We start from the raw sequence: 25,821 nt of genomic DNA, 5'->3' as shown, positions 1-25,821 counted from the left end.
TGGGAACACGGCAGGATCCAGGCAGATCCCCCCCATGGCTCCTGCCCTGGCCCTGGCCATCGCCAGGTCCTGGCTATGCCTGTGTGGAGGCAGTGGGGAAAAACATAATGGGGTGCCACCAGCCTGCTGCAAGCTTTCTGGAGCTGAATGCGACCCAGGTGAATTCCGATCACTTGTTTTGTTTCCCTAATAGGTGGGTTTTCATTTCTTCTTTTCATTTTGCTGCAGGTAAAGACCACAAGGTTCCTGTGCACACCCAGAGAACATAATTTCTAGTGGTGGAACTAAGTCCTTGAGTGAGATGATGAGACACAGTCCTCAAACAAGTTTTTTGGGGTCAAGTTTATATGGTCTTGCCAAAATATAAGTGGTTCTTTGCATCTGTTCATTCTAATGTACTGCTGAGAGCACCATCACGGGGGGGTGGGCTGCCTGAGCTGTTGCCAAATCTTGCCCTCTATGTTTATTCCTACAAAGTAAGCATGTGCAGTCAGGCATGGGGGTTGTGGATTGGTCTGCAGAGGAATCTGTACTGGTTGGCCACAGATAGCAATGTCAATGGACACAAATAAAAGAGAGGTGTTGAGCTGGCAGCTGCTTTCTTGGCCCTGTCCTACAGTGCCATTCCACAGGGTGCCAGGGGTGGTGGCCACCCAACTTGCAGCTCTGTCCCAGTAATGCTACCGGCAATCCTACCGGCATCTCAGCGTCTGTTGGCCGGGGTGAGAGCTGCCTGGTGTGGAGCGCTGCCGCTGCGGAGCGCAGGTCTCAGGGCAGCCCCCCGCCCCGGGTAACCCGGTGGAAACGTCAGTGCCACTGCTCCGGCACCACGACGGCAGAACCTCCCATCCCTCCCCCAACAAATATGCCACGCAGGCATTTTTCTCAAGGTCCCAGCAAGCTTTTAAGGCCTCATCACATCTTGGAACGGTACATCAGTAACAGCGTCGACAAACACCCTGTGCTGTAAATTAATTTGAACCTGTGATGCGGAAATACTCCTGCCAGGGCAGCGGGGCAGCTCCTCAGCAGAGCATTGCTCAGAGCTGGAGCGTGTCCTTGACCAGCGCTCACCAGCGCTTGGGGACAGCCACCACCGCGCCATGCTGGGGCCAGCTCATGCTCCCTGGCACCCGGCCGGGCCTCCGCCTGCCACAGAGGCCGTTGCCAGCCCTCCCGTTCGGCCCCCGGGGGCTGCAGGACAGCGGGGGCAGCGGGCCGGCGGGGGCAGGGGGCCCAGGCTCCAGCCGCCGGGCCTCCCTCGCCCGTGGCCACAGGGGCCCTGAGGGGCAGCTGTGCCCGGAGCCGCAGGGCCGCGCTCGGGCCGCACAGCAGCCGTCAGCACGGCAGCTCCTCGGGGCGGGGAAGACCGCGGGCACCGGCGGAACGTTCTGGAAAAGAGGTGGGGGGGGGGCGGGTGGGTACGCGGCGAGGGAGCCACGCCGCAGCCGCAGCAAGCTTGTCCCTCGCGGCGCGCCGTCCGCCCCCGCGCCCCGCTGCCCCCGCGCGCCGCGCGGCCCCGCTTCCTGCTTCCGGTGCCGGGGCTATAAGAGCCGCTTCCGCCTCAGCGCCCGACCTGCGGTGGGCCCGGCCGTGCGCGGCGTCTCCCTGCCCGCAGCTGCTGCCATGAACGCCCGCGGTGAGGGGTGGGGCCCGGCTGTTACCGGGACGGCGGGCTGGGGGGTCCCTGTCTGTGAGGGGGGGACGGGGATGGACCCCCTATCTGGGGAGGGGTGGGGTGTGGGCGACGGGGACGGACCCTCTGTCTGGGGAGGGGGGACACACGTGGATGGGCCCCCTGTTTGTGGGGATGGGTGGGGTGGACGGACCCCCTGTCGGGGGGGGGGAACGGGGGATGGACGGACTCCCTGTCTGTGGGGGGGGGGAGGGGGGGATGGGAACGGACCCCCTGCCTGTGGGGGGGGCATGGGGGATGGGGCGGACCCCCTGTGTGTGGGACGGGGTGGTGGGGGAACGGGGGATGGGGATGGACCCCCTGTCTGTGGGGGAACGGGGGATGGGGATGGACCCCCTGTCTGTGGGGGAACGGGGGATGGGGATGGACCCCCTGTCTGTGGGGGAACGGGGGATGGGGATGGACCCCCTGTCTGTGGGGGAACGGGGGATGGGGATGGACCCCCTGTCTGTGGGGGAACGGGGGATGGGGATGGACCCCCTGTCTGTGGGGGAACGGGGGATGGGGATGGACCCCCTGTCTGTGGGGGAACGGGGGATGGGGATGGACCCCCTGTCTGTGGGGGAACGGGGGATGGGGATGGACCCCCTGTCTGTGGGGGAACGGGGGATGGGGATGGACCCCCTGTCTGTGGGGGAACGGGGGATGGGGATGGACCCCCTGTCTGTGGGGGGGGGAGGGGGATGGGGATGGACCCCCTGTCTGTGGGGGGGGAGGGGGATGGGGATGGACCCCCTGTCTGTGGGGGGGGAGGGGGATGGGGATGGACCCCCTGTCTGTGGGGGGGGAGGGGGATGGGGATGGACCCCCTGTCTGTGGGGGGGGAGGGGGATGGGGATGGACCCCCTGTCTGTGGGGGGGGAGGGGGGATGGGGATGGACCCCCTGTCTGTGGGGGGGGAGGGGGATGGGGACGGACCCCCTGTCTGTGGGGGGGGAGGGGGATGGGGACGGACCCCCTGTCTGTGGGGGGGGAGGGGGATGGGGACGGACCCCCTGTCTGTGGGGGGGGGAGGGGGATGGGGACGGACCCCCTGTCTGTGGGGGGGGGAGGGGGATGGGGACGGACCCCCTGTCTGTGGGGGGGGAGGGGGGGGAACGGGGGATGGGGACGGACCCCCTGTCTGTGGGGGGGTGGGGTGGGGGAACGGGGGATGGGGACGGACCCCCTGTCTGTGGGGGGGTGGGGTGGGGGAACGGGGGATGGGGACGGACCCCCTGTCGGGGTGAGGGGGCGGGGTGGGAAACAGACGATGGATGGACCCTGTGTCTGGGGGGGCCACACAGGACGGGGATGGGCCCTCTGTCGGTGGGGGGGGTGTCCCCCCTTGTCTGGGGCCTCCCTGTCTGTGAGGACGCCCGCTATCTGTGAGGGCCCCCTGTTGTAGGGGGGGCGTTACTGTGGTAGCAGGCAGGGGATTTACCGGGGGATGCACCGTTAGCTGGGCGATGGGGCCGGGGCCGTGGGCACTGGGGGAGGCGGGGGTCAGTACCTGGGGGGCCTGGCGGTGATGGCTGCCCCCCTGCCCCCCAGGGCTGAGCACAGAGAAGGCGGCCGCCTTCACCCGGCGGCTGCGGGCCGAGCCCCAGTTCCTGCTGGCCCAGAACGTGGCAACGGTCAATGACCCGCTGGAGGTGTGCCTGCAGCGGCAGGTGGTGCAGGACACGGTGCAGGTCTTCCAGCACGCCGTGCCCGCGGAGGGCAAGCCTGTCACCAACCAGAAGAACTCCGGTAAGGGGCTCCCCGCCTGGGGGTGGGTGCTGGTGGTGAGGAGGGGAGCGCTTCCTCAGCAGCTCCAGCGTTTGGGAATGAATGATGTAATGCTGACCAGGCTCCTGGGAGCCGTGCTTTCCTTCAGAGTCCTCCCTTCAGGCTTTGGAGCGAGGCTGAATCCCTGCAGCATCCCCTTGAGTTAATAAGAGTCTTTAGACTTGCAGTGTTTGCCTATTTTCTGTAAAGTATCAGATAAAATCAGTTGAGAAACCTGCTTTTGCAGCAAAGGATTTCCAAACTTAGGAGCTTTTTTCTATTTTATAATCCCCGCCAGAACAGCGGGCCAAAGGCTTGAGGCAGAACCGTGTCATGAATCTTGTGCTTAAAAAAGTTACACAGCTTTTGAGTACAGACATTCCAGTTTAATTCTTGGTCCTTTGATCTCTCAGGGAGATGTTGGATCTTTTCCTGTCTCAATGCAATGCGTCTTCCTTTCATGAAGAAATACAACATCGAGGAGTTTGAATTCAGCCAGTCGTATCTCTTTTTCTGGGATAAGGTACAGTAGTACAGGTTGCAGGTTGTGCTAGGACGGCTTACGCAATTGGGTGTGAGTATTGGGACGGAATTTCTTTTAGGCTGGGCTGTCTTAATCCAGGTGGAAAACATACATGAGGAGAAACTTCAAAAGTTCTTTAAGTGTTTTAAACGCAGGTTGAGCAAAGTGGGACTTTCGGCTTGAGAAGAAAGTTGTCGAGACGTTAATGTTTTGGAATAGCAGTAGTCTTTCAAGTGTTGTGTGTATTTCAAAAGCTGCTGGTGGGAGGCTCAGGGGAAGTGACTGTAACTTTCTGTCGAGGTTTCAGTTGTGCTTGTGACATACTGATCTGCAAGCTGTGTGCCTGCCTTTTTTCCCCTAAGGGAAATCAAGAAAAATCTAGTGCTAGTTTGGGCCAGGCTTCGTTGCATAACTTTTTTCACACTTCCTGTTCCTCTACCCTCAAGCTCTGTGCTAACTGACTCCGAACTATTTGGTCTGTAACAGAAAGAAGTTTATAGGGTAAGCCCTGGAATGCTAGAGGGAAAATAAGGACTTCAGTGGATGAGCAGAAGGTAGCTTCATCTAGTTAGGACTTCCAAAGAACGGAGTACTCTGGAATTAATGTGTAAGATGTCAGACCTAAGAGTTTTTCCCTGTCTGTCTGTTTCAGGTTGAACGTTGTTACTACTTTTTAAATGCCTTTGTGGAAACAGCTCAGAAAAAGGAGCCGGTGGAAGGAAGGCTGGTACAGTTTCTGCTTTCCAACCCCACAAATGATGGTGGACAGTGGGATATGTTGGTTAACATTATTGGTAAGAGAATTGGTCACTAGGAGACCTTGCTGAAATTGCATGCTGATTTGAGAGATGAGGAATGAAGCAGAAGAAGAAACTGAGTTTGAGACCTGGGAGTTTGCTAAGGAACATGATGCAGTTAGCTACTACCTTTTTTTATTTGAAGACCTTTTCCATGACAGTTCGTAAATATTAGGCTTAAATCTTGTCTGGGATCTTCACTCTTGCATATTGCTGATGATGACAAAAGCTCAAAAGATCAACAGAAGTAATTAGCTATCCCAGACCTTCCACTTAGCAGAAAGGTTCAATCCCCTCTTACTTCAATCGTCAGCTTGACATTGTTTATTTATATCCATGTATACAATTTTTAGGGCACATGTTACGGAAAAACATTGCCAGGCTAGGGTGTGTCTACAAGGCAGAAGCAGAACTACTTAAGAGTTATAGCCTGAAGAAAGATGATAATAAAGATCAGTGAAAGGGAAATGATGTGGAATGTGGCAATGCTGGCCTTATAAAGATCCTGCTTAATCAGGATCTTCCTTATGCTGATTAAGGAGATCTTCTTTGTGTCTGGATTACACCAACACTTGCTTTCATTTCTTTTGTGAAACCATTTGATGCCTTTGTAAATCAACAAGCCAATAATAGAAGTTTAGAATCACAAATGGAATTTGTTTCTTTGAAGCCTGGAGGTTACTTCCCCCACCCCCCATTGTTATAAATATTTAATCAGGGCAGAGAAGACTTTGGATGCTGCTGTAAATTGAGCTTTTCATTGTATGATCTTTGACTGGTACCATAATGTAGGAAGCAATTGAGCTGCTGATGGTGTTTTATAAATGCTGAGGAGGAAAGGAAACTGGGAAGTTAGTCACTTAGCATTAGGTAAAACAGATGGAATATTTCATAAGAGGCCCAGTTCTTTAGGAGATACTTCAGGAGCTTAATTTTCAAGTAATCGGGTTTTTTTTTCTGGTGAAAAGAGTTTCTTAAAAAGCACTAATTTGTTTAGAACTTTTTAAGTGTTGAATTAAATGATAGCAAGCAGTTCAGGGGTTCCACTTTTTGGGAACTTTGTGGAATGCAGATCAGAGGTCGAGATTTGGTCACAAGTTAAAATGTAAACTTTAAATATTTGTAACCTTTAAATAAGAATTTCCCTTATCTCTGCACAAAACCCTGCTATACTTAGCGTTTATCTGGGCATAAGCCAAAGCATTAGCATCTACTGTGTGGAAAAGATAAATTGTTAACCTGTACTTTTACTACTTTCTTTTAGAAAAGTATGGTGTTGTACCCAAGAAATACTTCCCGGAGTCTCATACCACAGAGGCTACTAGAAGGATGAATGAGATACTGAATCATAAGGTAAAAATTGATTTAGATGATATAATTAAGGGGAGGGGATGGGAAGGAACCTGCTCCAAGTGTTCCTAGCCACCTTAACTTCTCTTTATTGACCAAAGTATAAGCAAGTCTCAGCAACATAAGTTGCTTTTATTCAAAAAACGGCCTAAAGTCTCAGCTAAGTCTCATGTTAATCTTAACATGGAGCAGGAATGTGTGTTTATGGGAGATGTCCATTGCCAGGCATCAGTAGCTTGAGAGTACTCGACGTGGTTTTAGTAGCGATTGTTCCTAATCCTCAAATCTCCAAAAAGTTAATCTTTTATGTATGGCTGATTAAGTCTTTCTGCAAAACTAGCACTCAGTGTCTAGGTGACTCTTTTTCTGCCCCCTCAATATTTCATCCACCAGTATGCCAAGGTTTCTAGAGATTACTGCCAAATTTGATGGAAAATAAAAAGAAGTATTTTGAAAACACTGAATCTTAAAAATCAGCTTTCAGTGTAGAACTGTGCAGCCTTGTGTGAAGGAAGCTACAAGCTTGTGCCCTGAACTACAGAAATGAATTAATCTGGGAAGATGCTAGTGTAGGTAGCTACTTAAAAAGTGAATTAAAGCATATTTTTTTTATAGTGGGCTTTATTTTGTTCCAGTTCGTATGCCACATGCTCAGGGAAAATTGCCTGCTGAAATCCAGATAAAACATGTAAAATGTGCTGAAACCAGCTTGGATATAATGAGTGGTGGTAATGTTATTCTATAGTCTTGAACATGGCAAACCAGCTGGTCTTGAGGGAGCCCCACTCACTGTTCCTGGCCTTATGGATGGTGACAGTAATGGGAAGCGTGTGCTGCTCTTGCTGCAATCCTGCATGCAGTGGGGAAATGCTCTGTTCTTTTTATCAACTAAGAGATCAATTATGCATTAGAATTGCAAAATAAATTTTAGAGTATGAAGACAGTCTGTTCTCTGAGTCACAGAGGTGGTGATGTGTATGGATGTTGCAGCACCAGTTATGGAACCAAGAGAAAGCAAGCCTTAAGAAGAGCTAACAGCTATAAGCTTCAAATCAGCAGTTGGAAAACAGTAATTGAATTGCAACTGCTTGTTAATTTCTGCTTATTTTTTGTGATCTTTCCCTTTTAAATCATTCTATTATCTTGGGCTTTTTCAAGGATCAATATCTAACAAAGCCTTCTGAAAAGGATTTTCCTTTAATTTTGAAAACATGTTGTGAAGAATAAAATAGGTGCTTGAAACAACCAGAGTGGAAGTCCTAAAAACTGATTGGGTGGCACCTGTCATACCCTTATAATAAAATTACTTTCTCCTCAAACAGATGAGAGAATACTGTTTGCGGCTAAGAAATATGGTGGAGACTGGAATGATGAAAGGAGAAATCTGTGCTGCAATGGACACGATGATAGAAGAGGTAAATAACTTGTGTGACATGAGTCTTCCTGGAGCATGAGGTTAGAATGGTTGAAGTTTCTTGCTTACTGTTGTTCTATAGCAGTTGAATCAGCCAAAACAAGTGCCTTTGTTTGCCTAACTAGGAATGTTTTGTATGGCAGTGCACTTGGAGGTATTCAAGTGATTTTTCTGAAGTTTTTTTTTTGTTCCTTATCTCATTCTGAATTTTTCTAGTACTTCCAGACAAGTTTCTTGAATTTATAGATTCCAGAACCATGACATTTTAGAAGTCTTCCCTTTTCTGTAGGAAAGCAGCATTTTGTATCTTGAGGGATCAAAATAGTGGCCTATCAGGCTTTTATAAATAGTAGGAAAGAGGCAGGTTGAAAACTGCATTCCGATTGCTTGGAATGTAAAATGTTACTGCACAAGTGTTGTTACAGAAAATTCCCACAAGAGAGCAGAAAAGAACCACAGAAGGGAATTCTTTGTGTTCTGGAAGAGATCAGAGCTGAACAGAAGGCTGAACCCAGCGGTGGGCTGATGCTGTGGGGCAGCGAGGAAGTAATCACAGTGTCTGTTTCTGGCTCTGTGAATCAACTCAAAATCAAATCAGTCAGCAAGCCTGTAGTATGCAGTGTGTGTAGTGGCCCTCCATCTGGGCACACCAAAGTGGCGTCATTTTTCTCATTAAGTAGTTCTTGTAGTTGATCCTTAAATAGCCAAAAGTAATTTTAAAAGTTCAGGCTGTTTTAGTTTGACCGAGTGCGTGCGTTTAAAAAAAGTATATATTTCATGTTTTTCAAACATACAATGCAAAGTGACCCAGTGGTTTTAATGTCTATCTTTAGACAACTAAAGAAATCAAATATTTTGGTTATGTGTGTCAGTTTTTCTGTAACCCAGTAAACATCAGTATTAGACAGAACCTTCCTTGGGTTATTTCTGTAAAGCTTCGGGCAGTTCTGCTAATACACAAGTGTTAATGTGTTGGTTTGGGGTTTGGAAATTCATCTTTGCACTTCACATCAAAACATGTAGCTGCTTTTATCTAACTTTAAGGTTTGCTTAAGAAAAAGATTAGTGTTCCTTGTGTTATATTAATGAAAGGAAACCTTTTATGAAATGTATTCCTTAAGATCAACAGTAATTCTGTGCTTTGAGCCTACCCCATTATGTTGCCAATCCACACTTAGTTCAAAAGTTAATTAATATAACTTGCATCCAGTGTGTGTGTCCAAAAGCCCTTGGAGGATTTTACAGCAGACATCAAAAGCTTCCTAGAGATGTTCATTTTTAGGGCAATGACATACAGTTCACAGCAAAATCTCTTCATTTTAGAAGTTTAGAGCATCTTGCCCTCTGACAAGGGATCCTGGAACTGGTGTTAAAGAACTAGTAACTGCAGTTTGTCTGTTCTGTAAAAACATTGTGCTTAATTCTCTGCAGTTAACGTGGTTGTTTCTTCTGCAGTAGTAACAGTTTGCAACTCAAGTGGATTTATTTTCAGTAAACATTGTAGCTGAAATGTTTGATTGTACCTGCCTTGTATACTTTAAAAACACTTAGTTTTAAAGGTTTGAGATCACTCTTTTTTTTCATTTGTTTATATAAGTACTGTTGCATCTCTTTTTATGTGGCAAAGCAGAACTTAGTTTTTGTTCTGTGAAGTGTTTTTTTTTTTTTTTGCGTAGTAAAACTTAGTTTGTTCATGCTGGGAAGCAGCGCTCTAGCTAAAATGGGGCAGTTGTACTGCGACACAAGATTAAATAGTCACTCCAAAACTGTATAAACATTCTTCTTATCAAACCAGTGCACAGCGGGTCAGAAGTCGGAATCAGTGCAGTGCATAAGATTGAATTTTTCTTCCTTAACTGTTCTCCTTTGTAGACTCTTCCTTATCAGGAGTGTCCTTTTCCCCTCCTCGTTCATTTTGGTTTTTAGCACAAGGTACTATATCTTTGCCTTATCTTGGTTCTAGTTGTCGCTAGAGTGATATAAGTCACCTTTTAGTTTAAATGTCTGCTTATTTTATTTATTGATAGAGGAAGCTTGTGAGATACTAAGAGATGGCCTGTGATGGGTGTGGTGGCAAAACAATTGAGGGAGGCCATTCCCAGGCTCCACTGCCTCTGTTAACTTGAGACTTCTGTCTCGGTCACTTTCCTTCCTCTGGCTGGAGCCCACTTGCTCATTGCTCTCCTTTTAGGTGTTTTTCTTGCTTATTTTGTTTTCATAGCCTCATCTCTCACAACTTGAGGTTATCTGAGGTACTGTGGGTGTATCAACAGCAAATGCTACTTTTTGTGCAGTCTGTGCAAAATTAAATATTTATAGTAGTTTAGGGATTTGCATTTGCAAATGCTTACATTTGATCTTTTAACATATTTATTGAGAAATAAATGTGGGTCCCGCTGCAGAAGCATGGCTTTAGAATCTCTGAAGATCTGCACAATCCAGGCCTGGTATTGGAATAAGCCTGTAATCAGAACTGTACTGAAGTTGCTGTGCTGAAGTTAACAAGAAAGGTAGCCTTGAGCTATTCTTGAATCCTGAGACCAAGTAATTATATTGTGCCAACAGGCTGTGGCTGTAACGAGATATAGCTGCTGGGAAAGCAGGTGCAGGGCCAAGGAAGATAGGGAGCGGTATGGGAATATAGGGAGTAACAAACTACAAGGCTGAAGCACAGCAACACAATTAGCTACATGGATAGAATGCTTATTTTAGTCATGATGATTAGGGGTGTGAGAACTGCGTGCATTTAGAGACTATTAACCAATTATATTTCTGCTTTACAAATATGCGTGTGTATCGGTTCTATATAAGTAGTGTTAGAAACTACTAAAGTTGAGCAAGATGCATAACTTACATTGAGCGTCATCTTGACTCCGGTGAACCCTTCTTCCAACACCCCTCCAGTAAAAGCATTAAGCTCACATCCTTGTTTCAACCCATAATTGATCTCTTCACTTGTTTTCTTAATTGCTTGGAGCAAGAACACCTTTGTTTGTCTATTGTGCACAGCCAAATAGTGTTACTTAGCATGAACGTTGTGCTCCAAGTGCACGCTAGCACAAAGCTAGTTCTTACAGAGCCTTAACATCCATATAAATTGGCTCAACTAGCTCCAGAAGGAGCAAGCCAGCTTTGGGAAAGGTGTTCTGTCTCCTCTCCCATGAAATCAGTGAGAGGAAAGTGTGAAGACTGACAGCCTGGGAAAGCTGGCACAAACCACAGGCTTTGGCTCCTAGTGCAGAAGGTACAGCTGAGATTTGACTCCCCTGCTCTTATTTAAAATAACGTGTTTGTTCCTTGCAAGGAAAAAGGCCTCTCGTGCTCAAGACATGGGTAGAGCTGAAGCAGACTGGTGTCAGCTGAAGTAAAACAGATTCAAACCTGTTTAAATATGATTGAATTCTCTGTCCCCACAGCACCTGCAGCAAGTCCTGCTAAATATCCCTGAAGACAGTCATCTGGTTACGCTGCCTACAAGTTAGCACATTTTATGATAAGCCCTGTGAGAAAGTACAGTAGTGATGCTTGAGTGCAGTTTCATATTCTGATTTATAGGGAGGCTGATGACTTGAAATCTGGTCAACCTTTTTGTGCTAAAAATCAATAGGAAGCAGCAAAGGATGTCACAGGCAGCAGCGGGGATCTTGGATTAGATTATATAACCTGCCAGCTCAACCCTAAACCGAGACATTGTTAAAAATATTAAACCAGATGAGGAGATTATTCTAGGCCTTTGAAAAGAAGCAAAGGCCCACCTTTGAAATCCAAGTGAACATTACAGGAAAAAAAGGATTAGTACAGGGAAAACACAGGGGTAAAAAGCTTTGCTGTGTGCATTTAGAAGGTCTGGTTTGTCTTTGCATGGGGCAAATCACCTGGTGGAACAGGTGATGCTGAATGCTTAAGCCTTTTTAGACTCAGTTTGATTTTTCACCAGTAAAGTTTCTTTTACACCAGGGAAGTATCTTGTTCAACAAGCTTCCGAATTACTTATAAAATGTTGGAATGAGACTGGCCAGTGTACTGGCTTTTGCTTTTGGCTGCTGCATTCCTAGGGTAACCTGGACTTTGTTTTGCCTGAGGGTTTACCGGAGAACATGAGTATGAGAATGGAGGGAGATTCTGCTGATTTTACTGTGGCCTTTCAGATTGGTTTTGAACTGTTGAAATACTTAGATTTCCAGAGATGGATACAAATAATTCACGTGTGTACCTTTACTCATGTTCTTCAAAGGTGGCTGTTAAGATCCCATTTCTCCAGTAGGCTCTCACATTGGGATAGCCATTCATCAGTGGCATTGCTGTGGTAGGAGAGGCAGGCCTGCGTGTTTCAGCAAGTTCACAGCTTTTTGCTTCTCTGGGCAGGTATTCAGAATAGTGAGTACTTGCCTGGGCAGTCCTCCGGAGTGTTTCTGCTGGGAGTTCCGGGATAAGGAGAAGAACTATCACAAATACGGTCCTGTGACACCGGTGCAGTTCTACAATGAGCATGTGAAGCCTTACTTCAACATGGAGGACAAGGTTGGGCATGCTGAAAGGCAGTAGCTTCCCAAGACCTTTTTTTGCTGCTAAGCCACTTATTTTCTGCTGTTGCAATTATTCTGTCCACCCCTGTACCTGCTCGGGATGGGTACTGCTCCCCCAAGTTAGATGGCCCTGTGTTTATTCTCCCCATTCTCCTGTTTGTGCTCTACCCTTCAATTAGCTGTAATCTTGTGTTGCACTTCCATGATGATGTTGCAATGCCAAGATATGTAATGACCTAATTGGTCGTAAAATGCTGTAAGACAGTCATTGGAGAGCAGGAATAACATGCACAGGTGCTATGCCGCAGTTAGGAGGTGAACTTAAAAAACAAAGCAAACCTTAAAAGCCCCTAGTATTTCCATCAAGTAGCTTGTTTGCTAATGGGACAGATAGATAGCTAGCTGGGACAAAAGCAATTCTCTGAAATCCATCTAGATTCCCTTCTCAAATTTCAGTTGAGCTGCACCTTAATTTATAACACCTTGGTTTTTGGCAGATCTGTCTAGTGAATGACCCTCGACCTCAGAATCCATACAACAGGCTGTATACAGTGGAGTACCTGGGCAACATGGTAGGAGGAAGGAAAACACTCTATAACAACCAGCCTGTTGACGTCTTGAAAAAATTAGCTGCAGCATCTATTAAGGATGGCGAGGTTTGTTTGGCTTCTCATGGATGGCGCAGTGCATTTCTTGTAATGTAAAATGTGCCGGGATACAGCTGAGACGTGACTCTTCCTTCTGTTTGTAGGCTGTGTGGTTTGGCTGTGATGTTGCAAAGCACTTCTATGGCAAGCTGGGAATCAATGACTTGAATATGTAAGTAGAGAATCAAAACAAAATACTGTTTGGGATGTTGAACTAGAACATAAATAGTCCTGTAGCTGTTTAGGAAACTAATTTGTACATGCTTCAGATTATATACCCCAAAAGACTATATTTGAGTAGTTCAGCAGCAACAGATTTTTTTCACTTGTTAGCTAAAATCTGAATCCTCTGAAGATACACTACAAGTGGTTGTTAAATATCCTTACTCATTTGCATTGGCTAGTATCTGGTGGGAGAAACTCCTAAAGGGATTGGGTTTTGCATTTTTTTTCTGACACTAAAAATAGTTGAACTTGTACCCCTGTGCATGGGCTCCTGGGACAGCACGGTCTACTGATTCCCTGATTTACTAGTGAGAATTGTCCCTGCGTCCTTTTTGATATTGCTTATGTGGCTTTCTACTAGATTTAATCATGAGCTGGTGTTTGGCGTCTCCGTCAAGAACATGAACAAAGCAGAGCGATTGATCTTTGGAGAATCAATGATGACCCATGCCATGGTCCTGACGGCTGTCACCGAGAAGGTAGAGTCCCTCTCCTGAAGTATTTGAATATTCTGGCAGCTTGTTTGTGTTCCGGGCTCATCCGCAGCATGTAAGCTGTTCTACCGGAGCTCAGCATGTGCGGCACAACACCCAGGTGCACAAAGCCTAGGCTGTCTGTTCTCCCTGTGTTGTGTCCAAGTGTTCAGGACTATAAATAATCAACAAGGATGGAAGAATTTTAGAGAAGTGAAGGACTTCTTTCCTTCTGCCTGCAAACTTTCATTGGAGAAGGGGAAAAGTCTGAGTCTCTTTTTTAGATACCAGAAAACCTATGTTAAATGATTATTTTAAAATAAAGTTTTTAATATATCTTGCTGAGCAAGGAATCTAGTATGACGGCAAGTATCTCCTACCATGTCCCACTGCATGTGTTAGTCCAGCCTGTCTTATAGCATGAGGCTCCTTCTGTTAAAATGCCAGTGGGAGGCACTTTGCAACAGTCTTAACCTCCTGCAGCTCACTGGCATGTGACCTCTGACCTACTCATAATTAGGGAAGGACAATGGTGTCCAAAATAGCTCTGTGGCAGACAGGAGACTGAGATGAATCCACAGCTAAATCCTGGCAGTATAACAAAGCACGTAAGTGAAAAGAACCATGTGAGAACTTACAACTCGGGGTTATCTGCAATGTTGATGTTTTCCATTTATTTCCAGAAGTTGTCATTATTAAAGTTTCTTTGAAGTGATCTCTTCCTGTCCAACATGACCTTGGCTTGAGAAATAACAGCTTGCACATAACTGAAAAAGTTTGCTTGAGCTCTGGAGTTTGAGGACTTGAGATGGGACTGCTGAGTCATAAGAATTCTTCTGAGTTCCTTTTTACAGCTCCATATAATTTTTCCTCTTGTGTTCTGAGCTCTTAACACTTCTGTGTATCAGATTGCATCAACGCATCTTTAAAAAAAATTCCATTGTTTTTCCATTAGATAGTTAAAATTATATTTTTCTAGTGTTTAAAATGTATTTATTCACGGCTGAAGCCTGTTCTGTTTGTACTGATGGTAGCCAATTACTGATTGCACTCCATTGGCAGCTATAGGTTTGTATTTTTAAATCCATTCTTTTGCATACCTACATTACAGTTGTGGAAAATGTGATCAAATGTGAGCAGATTTCTTAAAGAAAAGGATGTGTATATGATGGATAGTATCTCTAAAATCAAAAGATTATTTAAAAGAAATTATCCTAGAAGTTCAGCCATTTAGAGCCTTTTCTACATTCAAAATGGACTAAGTTGTTTCTACTTTCTGTTTGAACGTGTTGTGTCTTGTATTAAATCTTAACTTAATCTAAAGGAGCTTTGATAAACTGAGTTGTGAAATGTAATACTTTGGATTTACCGACTTTATAAAAAGGCCTTGAATATTTAAAAAAATTCTATTACAGTTTTAAAACATAAAAAAATATAGGACAGTCCTTAAAGTGAGACTCTCGAGATCTACCAGACTAAGGATAAGTCAACTCTTGATACTGTCAGACAAACTGGGGTAAGCATGTTTATGTACATTAAGCATTTAACCAAAAGGTGTGTTTAATCCACATCTGTTGTAAGTGAGAATAGAAGCAATACAACAATATTCTATTCCATATTAAAAATGGATTTATGGGGTGTTTTGCAGACTAGTTTCTTATATTAAAAATATTTTAGTAGTGAAAGAATAACTTTCTTTGGTTCCTCAAGGGACCTGCTGTTGCCTCATAAGAGGCTGCATGAAGGAAGCAGCAGTTCGCAGCACGCCTATGAAGCTGTTTTCAGTGCTTTTATGTACTTGGTGGGTTTGAACCAGACTTCAGACACACAGCACAGGCTGGAATACTGCAGGCTTCTCAACGGGAAGTCAGATGTTCTTCATGCCCGTTTGAAGCCTGTGTACCTTTCAAAGCACCAGACCTGGAGCTGTGTCCTTCAGCTAGATTCTTCAAGTGTTTGTACTTGCCCTTACTAATGCCGTAATCTAAATGATTACAGTTGCATTACTGTCCTCATTCCTTTACACAACTTGCTTGAACAAGGAATCAGAGTATTCTGCATTTCAAAAGGCCCCCATGCCCTGATAGGTGATGGGGAAGGCTGCTTAAATTCTGTCAGTTAAGTTCAAATTCTATTTAGTTTAATTACCTTTTCTGGTTAGAATAATATTTATTGCAGGCACTCTTCTTGAGCACACTTCCTCATGTTGTGTAAGTGGGTAGACAGGTATTTTAGGAAACTACATTTCTCCAACCATTAGCAAGAAACCATTGTAACTTGCCAATGCCTGTAGACTTTTGGGAGTGGAGCTCTGAGGTTTGCTGGTGCTGGATTTAGACTTGGCTGCTATAAACTTGTGTGGTCCTTCACTGCTGAATAGCCATCAACTTGTTTTGTCACAGGACGGGCAAGAAGAGGCTTTTGAAAAATGGAGAGTGGAAAACTCCTGGGGTGAAGACCGTGGTAATAAAGGTAAATAGTTATGGGAACAGAAAGCTGAAATTAGTGTTTGGAACTAAGGAGGTGGAAGGGGAAAAGAGGATGTGCCGCGTGTCCTTCACTAGGACATGTGTGAAACAAGCCTGCAAAACAGCACTGAGCTATGGCACTGTGTTCCTGGAAAACAATCGTTCTTCTCTTTAAACGTGATTTTAATCGAAATAAATCAAATATAAACATTGAATGGAGAAGCAGAAATGTCACTGGATAAACCTGACACTGTGGTTGCAAGCTCAACTGTAGAGGTAACTGCATTTTTGGGAGGTGGCTGTAAGCGATTGAGGCTGACAAGTCCTGACGGACAGGACACCTTGGTCTCAAGTGCAGGAGGACTAAGTTGACAGAAGCACTTATGTTGGAGGTTTAGAACTGGAACTTTGAACCTATCTTAAAAAAAAAATTTAACATCGTAATTCTGGGTGCCTTTCTGAAGCCTTGCTGAAAACATGACCTGCAGCAAGCATCCTCGCAGTGTTTGTCTCCTGTATGACAAGCACTGGCAACAATAAAACTCGGTTCACAGGAGTTCAGCTTGTGCCAGGCTTTCTGCATGAACTTGCTTTCCTGTTGATGGTTCTCAGCCTGCACCATTGTTCCTTTAAAAATGATTCATAAGCACTGTGGGGCTGTGGCAGCGTGGATGTGCCAGCCTGGTATGGCACATGGGCAGGCGGTGTGGACAGAATGGTGAGTCACAGCTGAGTGGTGGTTTAATAAATTGCTTCTGGTTGTTTCCCTGCTCAGCCTGGGAATGACTTGGGGGTGCTTCTCTGCCTGGTCTGGGGGCCAGCTCTGACCCCCCAGCCCTGCGTGAGTGGGGCTGGTGCTGTGGGAGCATGGCTGCTCTGCTCTGCCGTGGCCTGCAGTCAGCTTTTCTTAAATGGAGGGGAGGAAAACTCCATGATTTTTGTCATCTTCTATCTGAGACAGGCTGGATGTGGACTTGGCTGTAGCAAAGCTCACTGATGAGCAGCATGTCAAGCCAGACTTCAGTGTGTCCCAGGGCACAGCACGGTAGTCATTGCTGACCACATCTTCCTGTTGCACATCGATCCCAAATCTTGTGCTCACAAGATCTGGTATGGCTGAAATTTCCTAGGACATCTGTGCGTTCTTCTGGGAACAGACTGTTTCTGGAAAAATCTGTTTTAGGATGTGATCTTATTTATAAGCTCTTGATATTCTATGTTTTAGTTAGCCGTTCATGTATGTTCTTGGAACAGCATCTTAATTTATGTTCTGGCCCCTCGGTCTTGCAGTAGTGTCTGTTCTGAGTTAGCAGTATACATTCACAGTGAAGTATTCCAGTAATCTTTAGTCTTGATAAAACGATGAAACTGTTGATGTTCAGCCATCAAGGCTCATCGATGTGACAGTAGTAAGATGTACTTTGGAATACTGGATTCAGTAAAGAAGCCAAATCAATACTAAAAAGAAGTGGTGTCACAACTTTTCTTGCCTCCAGATACAAACCAACAACTGTTTTGTTGAGCACTTTTATGTATAATAGAGAATATAAACTATACAAACTCCTGGTTAGTTGTGCTCTTATTGTCAGAACGCTTTGTTTTGAGACGCTCCAGATGATCGGTTTGTGATGTTAGATGCTACTAACATTAGAGGAATGCTTCCAGGAAGCACCTTACTCGCTTTACAACTGCTCAGCATGGACTTAGGTTAGTACTCCAGACTTTCTGAAGGTAATAGGTGTCTGGCAGCGACTTTGATTGTGCTAGCAATGTATGGTCCTTGGCCAAGTTTCAGAGCTGTTCTCTATTAGAACTGGAGAAAGTCCGGGCTTAATTTTTTGATACTGGCTATCAATCCCAAACCACAGTGCAGCAGACTGAAGCCTGACACTACTAGTCAAAGTTGTACCTGTTGAGCTGTGACTGAACAGCAGCAGTTCTGTGCCGGTGTTGACTGGGCTGGAGCAGCAGTGAATGCTCTGATGGAGCTGCAGAAGCTGCGATTGATACGTGTGGAGAGCCACACGGGTTTTTGGCTTTCTTCATTTAGTGCATGGAATTCAAAAAGAAAACTACAGCAACTAGAAACGAGAAGTGTAGTGCTTCAGGCTTTAAGTTAGAAATAACGGTAAATTAACACAGTTACCTAGTTGTTTTTGAGTATTAGGTTGCATTTGTTTGCCAGCTTTCTAAACCTAATTTGCAAATTGGTCTGCAGTGATAGTTTATTTTCCTTAGACATTATCTCTTTTCCAAATATGGGTTTGCTTTTTAAAAATGAGCTCTTTAAGAGGAGCTAGTTGTTCCTTTGAAATAATAGGACCCTGGAGCAACCTAGAAAAACCCTGACTACACCCTGTATACATCTATGACATGCATGCCATCTATGTGAGCTTTCCTGGGTGGGTCACTGGCATTTATCTGTTCTGTACTGGTAGAGACCACAGTCTCTTGGGAAGTCTTGCTCACTGTCTAGATTTTGTTTTGGTTAGGGAGTTGCCTGGAAAAGTGTCTTGACCAGAAAATCCCATCAGAACTAGGAGGTTTGACTCTTTCAGACTACTTTTTTTCAGGGAGGTGAATCCCTGAATTATCTTCTTGGGTATGACCAAAAAACCAGCTGTTGAGCTAAAGGCAACTGGGCATATCCTTGGGAGCGCGCTCTCAAACATTGGAACAGGTAACTTGACAGGGTTTCCACCCCCTACTCCTGCCCTGCTTTTGCAGTGTCCAGTACTAGCTGGTATGGGAGGTTGAGGATTTGTAGTCTGTCCTGGTTCTCTTGCTATGCCACTGAGTCAGGTTGGCAGTGATTTTTTTTTTTTTTAATCTTATCTGCCTCATTAAGGAATTAGGAAGCTGTGCTTAGATAAATCCAGTGAATCAGAATCTGCATCAGTAAAGAGGCAGCCAAGAATGATGTTAAACTTGGCACACTCCAGTTGAGGCCCAGTTGCTAGTGTAGGGGATACAAGTAAGCCCAAACTCCATTATTTCTTGGATGGGATGATAAAGGGTACAGCCCACAACAAAACACCAGAGACCAGACTTCACGTCATTAGAAAGCAAGCAGACAAATAACTCATTGTTGGTAGGAACTGGAAGTGTTTTTTCACATGGGGTCCCTCTTGTTTTGCCTTGAGTACAGTCGAAGGTACCAGATAACACTTGTTATCTTGCATGGTGCAGGACTGGAAAGATTGTGATTCCTGGTTTGGGTATCATGGGATGAAGTTAGTTACATGCTCACATTCCGTGGAGTGGGCAGATCTGCATTCTTGTGGTAGTGCTTGTCCTGGAGAAAGGAAAGTCCTGGGAACAGCCTAGCATGCCTCTCCTAAACACTTAGTAATTACATTTATATCTGTTGTAAAAGGGGTTTTTTGGAATCCCATCTGTTTTTCCTCAAGGAACAAACACAGCTGCTGACAAACATTGCTTGTTTTTTGAGGTAGAAAAGTCGCTTTGCAGTCAAATATTTCCTTTCTGTGTTTTACTGGCACTTTGTCAGCCATACAGGCAAGTTTAATTATTCTGCTTACTCTTTTGTTCTGGAGACATAGTGCATTAACTTTGAACCCGGCTTATCCCATCGGATATGTGGTGCTTTTTTTTAAAAAAAGCAAGCAAGAGGGGAGCACTAAATCACGTTATCACATCCATTTGAGAGGGGTCCATCTGCTTGTTTTGGCATGAAAGGAACTGTCTTGTGATAAGTCTCCAGCTAGAAGTCAGCTCCCTTTTGACTTTTTTAATCTCTTGTAGTGGCTGTTGCATATACGCTCTTCTGCATGAAGACATTTTAGGGATTTAACTGTAGATATTTAGTGCCTGTATTTGATACCTGTATATGTATCATCCCATAAGTACACTCTAACAGAAGGGCTCTGTTAATTTGTTATCCCTGTCGAGGAGTAACAGCACAAACACAGTGTGTTGTACTAGGCCCTCTGGGAACTTCCAAGGGCTTCATTTTCAGGTGCCCAAATCCTAGGTTATGCAGTAATTCGCAGGCCATTCGTCCTTAACTGACATCTCCCTGGCTAGCAGCTTGTTGGTTTTACAACGCTGCCTGTTCAGTTTTTCCTTTGGGTAAGTTAGAGAAACGTGGGCCAGCCTCGCACAGAGAGGAGTACGCTCTGGTAGGCGGGTGCTGTGTTCTGTTACAAGGCAATGCTGTTCCCAGTTCTCTTCCATATTCTGGCCTTAACATACAAACGGTTTGAGTAGAAGCAATAGATTAATTGCCAGAGGTGAAAGTCCACTGTGTACCCTGCCCAGAAGTGCGTTAAACTTTTCTGTTTCTCTTTCACTTCTGCCTGTTACCTGGATGGAACGCAGAGCTCAGGGGTGCCTCAGGCAGGCTCTTGGGTATACGTATGGCTGCGTATAAACTATGTGTCTCCTTTTAATGAAGAAATTGATAATGGCTTTCATTGCGACACCAGGCAGAGGCCTTCTCAAAAAATGACCTTACTTATTTGCATGTTCTGAAGTTCTGGTGGATGCTTCCTTCTTGTTCAGACACTGTGATCTTAATCAGCACTGTCAAGCTTTGAGATACAGGATGTCAGCAGCAGAGTTCATTATCCTCTCAGGGTGCAATTACTTGTTGGCTCTTGGGAGGGAGAGGTTTTTGTGTGTCCCAAGAACTCATATCCTGAAGAGAGAATAATCAAGGCAGCTCCCTTTGGCAGTGTTTCCAAAATGGCATCTAGCATGGATTACAATTGATAGGGTTTTTAATTTATGGGAATTATCTGATCTCTTGCTTTAGAAACAAGATGGTGTAGATAGATGCATTTATTGTCCATATTCTTTGGGCATTTTCTTGTTTCATTTGATTGTGTGATGATACTGTATAAGGACATGAGGAACTTTATTACATAAAGCCTTCTCATCTGTCTTCTAAATGCTTTCTTTCTCCCAGCCACTCTTATTTTCAGTTCACCTTGAATAGCTTGCTTCCAAGGGCAGTTTTCTGCTAAGAACTGTGATAATCTAAATGTGACTCTTCTCCCCGTTCAAATACTGTTCACTGAACTTTGTAGTAAGTGTTACATTAAGGAAGAAAATTAAGATTTAGTTCAACCAAAGCATGATTTAGATGGCTTTATGTTCGAGGAAAGCAGATGGCATTCTCTTACTGCAAGAACTAAAACAGCAAAGTTTTTCTTAAGCCAAAGATGGTTTGGATATTCACCTGGAAAATTTCCCTTAAAATCCAGAGACCTTTCCAAGCCAGACTTGGATAATTTTATATTCTGCCTTAAATGACTTTTTTCTTAAGGCAGTGTCTTCACCTTGGGTATTCTCAATGTTTATTTTAACAGAGGAAATGTAATGATGAATATTCTAGGTCTTTTTCTTAGCAGGCTTCTTGCTTGCTCTTTCAGCACACATGAAATACATCCAGTTATCATAAAGAAATAACATCTGGGCTTTTATCTTTGTCTTGAGAGGTACAAAGTATGACCAGGACTAGGTCCTGTTTGTAATGCATCATTCATAGGTGAAACTTGTATATGTGACTGCTTCACTGTATTGGTAGTGGTTCTCTGTTGTAATGAACTGTTCTTATCTGCAGGTTACCTGATCATGACTGATGACTGGTTTTCTGAGTACGTGTATGAAGTTGTGGTGGATAAGAAGCATGTACCAGAAGACATCCTGGAAGTGATGCAGCAGGAACCAATTGTTTTGCCAGCTTGGGACCCTATGGGGGCTTTAGCCAAGTGAACTACAGAATATTTGCCTCTTAATGGTCAACCAGAAGTAGATGCAATAGAGAATTCCAGTGGTTGGAAGCCATAGCCAAATGATAATGTGACCAAGCACTCAGCATGGTCCGTGTTCTTGAAATGTAAGTTAAGGATCTTTGGGAAATAGCGCTTTACTGACTTGGCTGAATAAAGCTCTCAGACAGGCTACCCCGCAAAGCTAAAAAAGGGAAAAGGAAAAAAAACTCATAATAAAAATGTATGAAAAGTGCTGTCAATGGCACTTCGATTTTACCTTGAATTTTTAATAAAAATCAGTGTATTAACTTAGAATTACTTCAACCAGTGTTTTCTCTAGAAAAGATGGCCATAAAAGGGCCTTTAGAATTAACAGCTAGGTAATTGTTTGGACAAGTACATCAAGATACTTTTAAATTAACCATTCGTGGTCTGACTTGTACCGTAAAAGAATGCCCAAAATATTTTATATTTACATTGTCAGTTTTGCTGAAGTTCTGGAGGCAACATAAGAATTTAAACTGCTAAAAATGACCTTTAGAAAATGTTCTCTTCCAGCAGAATTGGGGGTGTGTGGTGGTGGGAGGGTTGTCACTTGGTTTTATTCTTTGATTGAGCTAGGACTGAATAACCCATATCAAGGCCCAGTGCTATGTCTGTGTGCACAGAAGCGCTATTTTTCAGTTATATTAGCAAGAACAACCATAAGTATGTTCACAGGTGGAGTTAGTGTCATGCTCAACAGAAAAATAATGTTTTAATTGCTGCATTTTATTTGGATGTTTTAAAAAAACCAACAAGATGGTGCTATGAAGCTTTTGAATAAACACTTTCTAAAGTGACTGGTACAGTTCTGTTTTCTTTTTTTTTTTAAATGAGCCTCATGTAACTAATGAAATGGAAAGATACTAGTGACCTAGAAACAAATCTTAAGTGAGAGAGAATGTGAATACATCAGGAGAACATGCTGCTTTATGTCAAAGATGCTCATCTCACTGAACAGAGATATGCTAACAATATCGCATGTGCTACAGGCACTCCAACAGTTTGAGCACAGTACTAATCCTTTGGTTTGGATGGTGCCAAAATGGCAGGCTGTCGTTGTGTGTACCCTGATTAAACCCAGTACAGGAAAGTTGTCACAAGCAAGTAAAAGAAAGGGTAAGTGAGGATAAGGAACCATGCTGAAACAGAACTGCCAGCTAACATGGGTAGCAGATAGATGTCGCTTTAAGCGCAAGCAAAAAAAAAAAAAAATGTTTGGTATGGCCATGATACTCCGCAATTTGGTTTGACTTTTACATTTGGACAACAGAGGCAGAAAGTTATTAAATGATTGTGAAAGTGTATCTTACGCTAGTTATACAAATATGTATGTATATTAAAAATGCCTAGCTGAAGTGTGTCTGCATGTTGCCTGCTAAACTAAATCCAGATTTGGATTTGTCTAGGACTCATCAAAGATGATTCAATCTGCTGTGATTAACGTTTCCTGAAGTGGGCAGGAGTGCTGGTTAGGGAAAACTTGGTGTGGAACAGCAGCAGGAGGTTGTTGTTACTGTCCTTGAATGATGTGTTTTAAGAGTCTGTGCCCTTCGCAGTATGTCCTGCAAAGGTAATAACGCTGTTCTGGGGATGCACAGAATGTCTCTTGGCATAGAGTGACACTATGAATTGATTCCCTTCCAGTAAAACCCAGTTTGTTTATCCTGGGCTTGTCAGGAGGTTTTCTGTCATCTCAAGACCTATGAGGGTACAGGAGCACATGGCTGTTGGTCTCAGCTTGCCCTTTCTACTAGCAATGGTCATGAGAAATAACATAAATCTATAGCTTTGCACTAGATTTTTCCTAATCTAGAAGACAAAGCTCAGCGCTCAGGTCTTCCTGTGTCTTGGGACAGGTAGGTGACTTTTCTTGCTTTTAGTGTTGACTGGCAGAAACATGCATTGCTTGCAGTTGTCTCTGTGGCAGTTTGGGCACACCTTTTAATCATCAGGCTATTGTGGAATAGTTGATTTGTCAAATATATTTAATTGTCAGGTTATTGTCAAGTATTTTGCCACTACTGATTATACTGTGTTCATCAAACTGTGATCTCTATCAAACTATGCAAATGTATATTGCATAAGGAACAGTGCCTAGCCAGGAGCAACTGGATGTGCAAATGCAGCATGCAAAGTAAGTGTGAACTAAGCTTTTGGTGTGGAAAGAAAAATAAAAATGTCACTGTTGATCACTTTCATAGAAAAAAGTAATATAATATTGGGGTGTATAAACAGAGAAAAATAGTCTGCAATGTATGTGAAGTTACCCAGCTCTGCCTGGGCTTGTTGGAGTATCTTGTTCAGGGTACTGCACCTCAGGAAAGATGCAGGCTAAAACCAGTGTAAAGTGGTAAGAATGATTGGAGGACTTGAAAATATGAATAGTAAAAGGCTGAAAGAAGCATAGTGTTGACTCAGAGAAAAGGGGAGACATCACAGTCTTTGAATTCATGAATGGATGCTTGAAAGAAGAGAACTTTGTTCCCACTGCTCATGATAAAATGATTGAAAAGTCATGGGCTTCAACTGCAGCAAGGTTTAGTGAGATTAAGAAAAGCTTTCTGCTGAAAAAAATGGTGAAGAACTAGAATCGGTTGCCTGAGGATGTGTGGTGCCTCCGTTGTTAGAGATCTTTAAGAACAGGTTACAGAAGAACATGTCAGAAATGGGGCTTCTTTTGGCACAGGGATGGACCAGATGACCTTTTGAGGTCCCTTTTGGCTTTACAGGTCTGTGAGGCACGGTCTCTACTTCACGCTGTGTTTCTTGCATCAAGGCGAGTAAACAGCCTTGTACTTGATGCTGAACCCTGGTGGCTCTGAAACAAAGCCAAATCTCTTGGGAAGCTGTATTATGCACAATATTTTGATTATGACTAATGCATGTGGTTGTTTTGGGGGCTTTTTTTCCTTCCAAAAGGTCAGTATTTTTAGTCCTTCAAAATCTTTCTGCTTATGACATTATACCAGTTCTTTTATGCTATCTGTGAGGGGGGGATAGTAACCAAGGAGAGTTAACTTCTTCTCTGGACTTTAACTGACGAACATTTTTGTTGCCCAAGGCAACACTGATGAGGATTGAGTTTGACAAATTAAAAACTGTTTCCAAGCCAGTTTTTGTTAATTTAAGTATTTAAAAGTATTGTCCAGTGTGTGCTTATCTCTGCAGCTCTTTCCCAGATATTTCCCTGTACAGTGTATACAATAGTATGTTTTTTTTCCTTTCCTTCAAATAAGCACAGAAAACCCACATGGCTAAAACACATTATAGGAAACCAAGCCAATCTGGCAGAAACAGTTTTGCCTTTACGCCCAGCAGTTTTATAAGTTTGTTGTAAGAAGAAATGGGGAAGAGGAGGGGAAATATGTATGTTGAAGTGAGAGCTGTATTTCTTCTACTTTAAGGACTCAAGGGCAGTTGAAAAACTGTTCTAGGGTTCGTGCTAGTGACACTGATTCAAGGCTGGCACAACATTCCCTAGGATATTCTCTGTTGTGCTAACAGCCCCTGAAAATCAGTCCTGTGCCTTTGGTAAGAATAAGTAGCTGTGTGTTCTTGCTAAGTAGTTGTCTTTGTTATCTATAAAACAGACCGACCTGTCTTACAGGCAAATGGGTTTGATTTTAAACTGTAGTTTGAAACATGAATAAAATCAGTATGTATAAAATGATTTCCCATTAACGGCTGCTGTTGATGTGATGCTTACAGATGTATTCAGCAGCCCTCCGCTGGAGGAGTAAGGGTAGAGAAGCTGAGCGGGTGGCTGAGAGGCCATGTGCTCCGTACAGAGGCTGGGGAAGTTCTCTGTCCTCTGTAGCACAAGGCACAGCTGGATCCAGAAGAACCTCAGTCTCTCTTCAGGTGCATGGCAGCTAGGAGTACAGCCCAGAGGTGACAGTGAATTGCCTCACACCTCTCCAGTGGAGTAGTGCGGGAGTAAATGAGGAACAGGCTACTAAACTCCTGTCATTTTGCAGGAAATGGTTCAGAGATGATCAAAAATTAAACTCTTTCCAACTGATGGGATGGAAATGTGGGAATAAGCCTAGCTTGCTATAGGTTTAGTCTCTCAGAAAAGAAAGCTTTTTGCCTCGTGAACCGTAAACCCAGATTACAAAAAAATCAAGACCCAACTGATAAAAAGATGTTTAGGTTAAAATAAAAAAACCA

The 25,821-nt window shown here is 44.2% G+C and overlaps 1 protein-coding gene across 1 annotated transcript; it reads left to right on the top strand.

Moving 5' to 3' along the window:
- Window positions 1–1,514: 1,514 nt before the first annotated feature.
- On the top strand, window positions 1,515–22,448 carry BLMH (bleomycin hydrolase). The gene is made up of 12 exons (XM_040616936.1): window positions 1,515–1,639; window positions 3,230–3,427; window positions 3,859–3,968; window positions 4,621–4,762; window positions 6,030–6,118; window positions 7,438–7,530; window positions 11,895–12,050; window positions 12,553–12,711; window positions 12,807–12,874; window positions 13,289–13,406; window positions 15,803–15,872; window positions 21,456–22,448. Exons 1-12 carry the CDS (start codon window positions 1,627–1,629, stop codon window positions 21,605–21,607), a joined length of 1,368 nt encoding a protein of 455 aa, XP_040472870.1. The 5' UTR covers window positions 1,515–1,626; the 3' UTR covers window positions 21,608–22,448.
- The last annotated feature ends 3,373 nt before the right edge of the window (window positions 22,449–25,821 follow it).

Source organism: Falco naumanni, chromosome 1 (genome assembly GCF_017639655.2).
Source record: "Falco naumanni isolate bFalNau1 chromosome 1, bFalNau1.pat, whole genome shotgun sequence".
Lineage (NCBI taxonomy): Eukaryota > Metazoa > Chordata > Aves > Falconiformes > Falconidae > Falco > Falco naumanni.
Note: the sequence above shows the minus strand (reverse complement) of the source record. Positions and strands in the feature narration are given on the sequence as shown.

Coding starts and splice junctions, on each gene's coding strand:
- BLMH (XM_040616936.1), top strand. Junction 4,763..6,029: donor TATGTTGGTTAACATTATTG/GTAAGAGAATTG, acceptor ACTTTCTTTTAG/AAAAGTATGGTGTTGTACCC. Junction 7,531..11,894: donor TGGACACGATGATAGAAGAG/GTAAATAACTTG, acceptor TTCTCTGGGCAG/GTATTCAGAATAGTGAGTAC.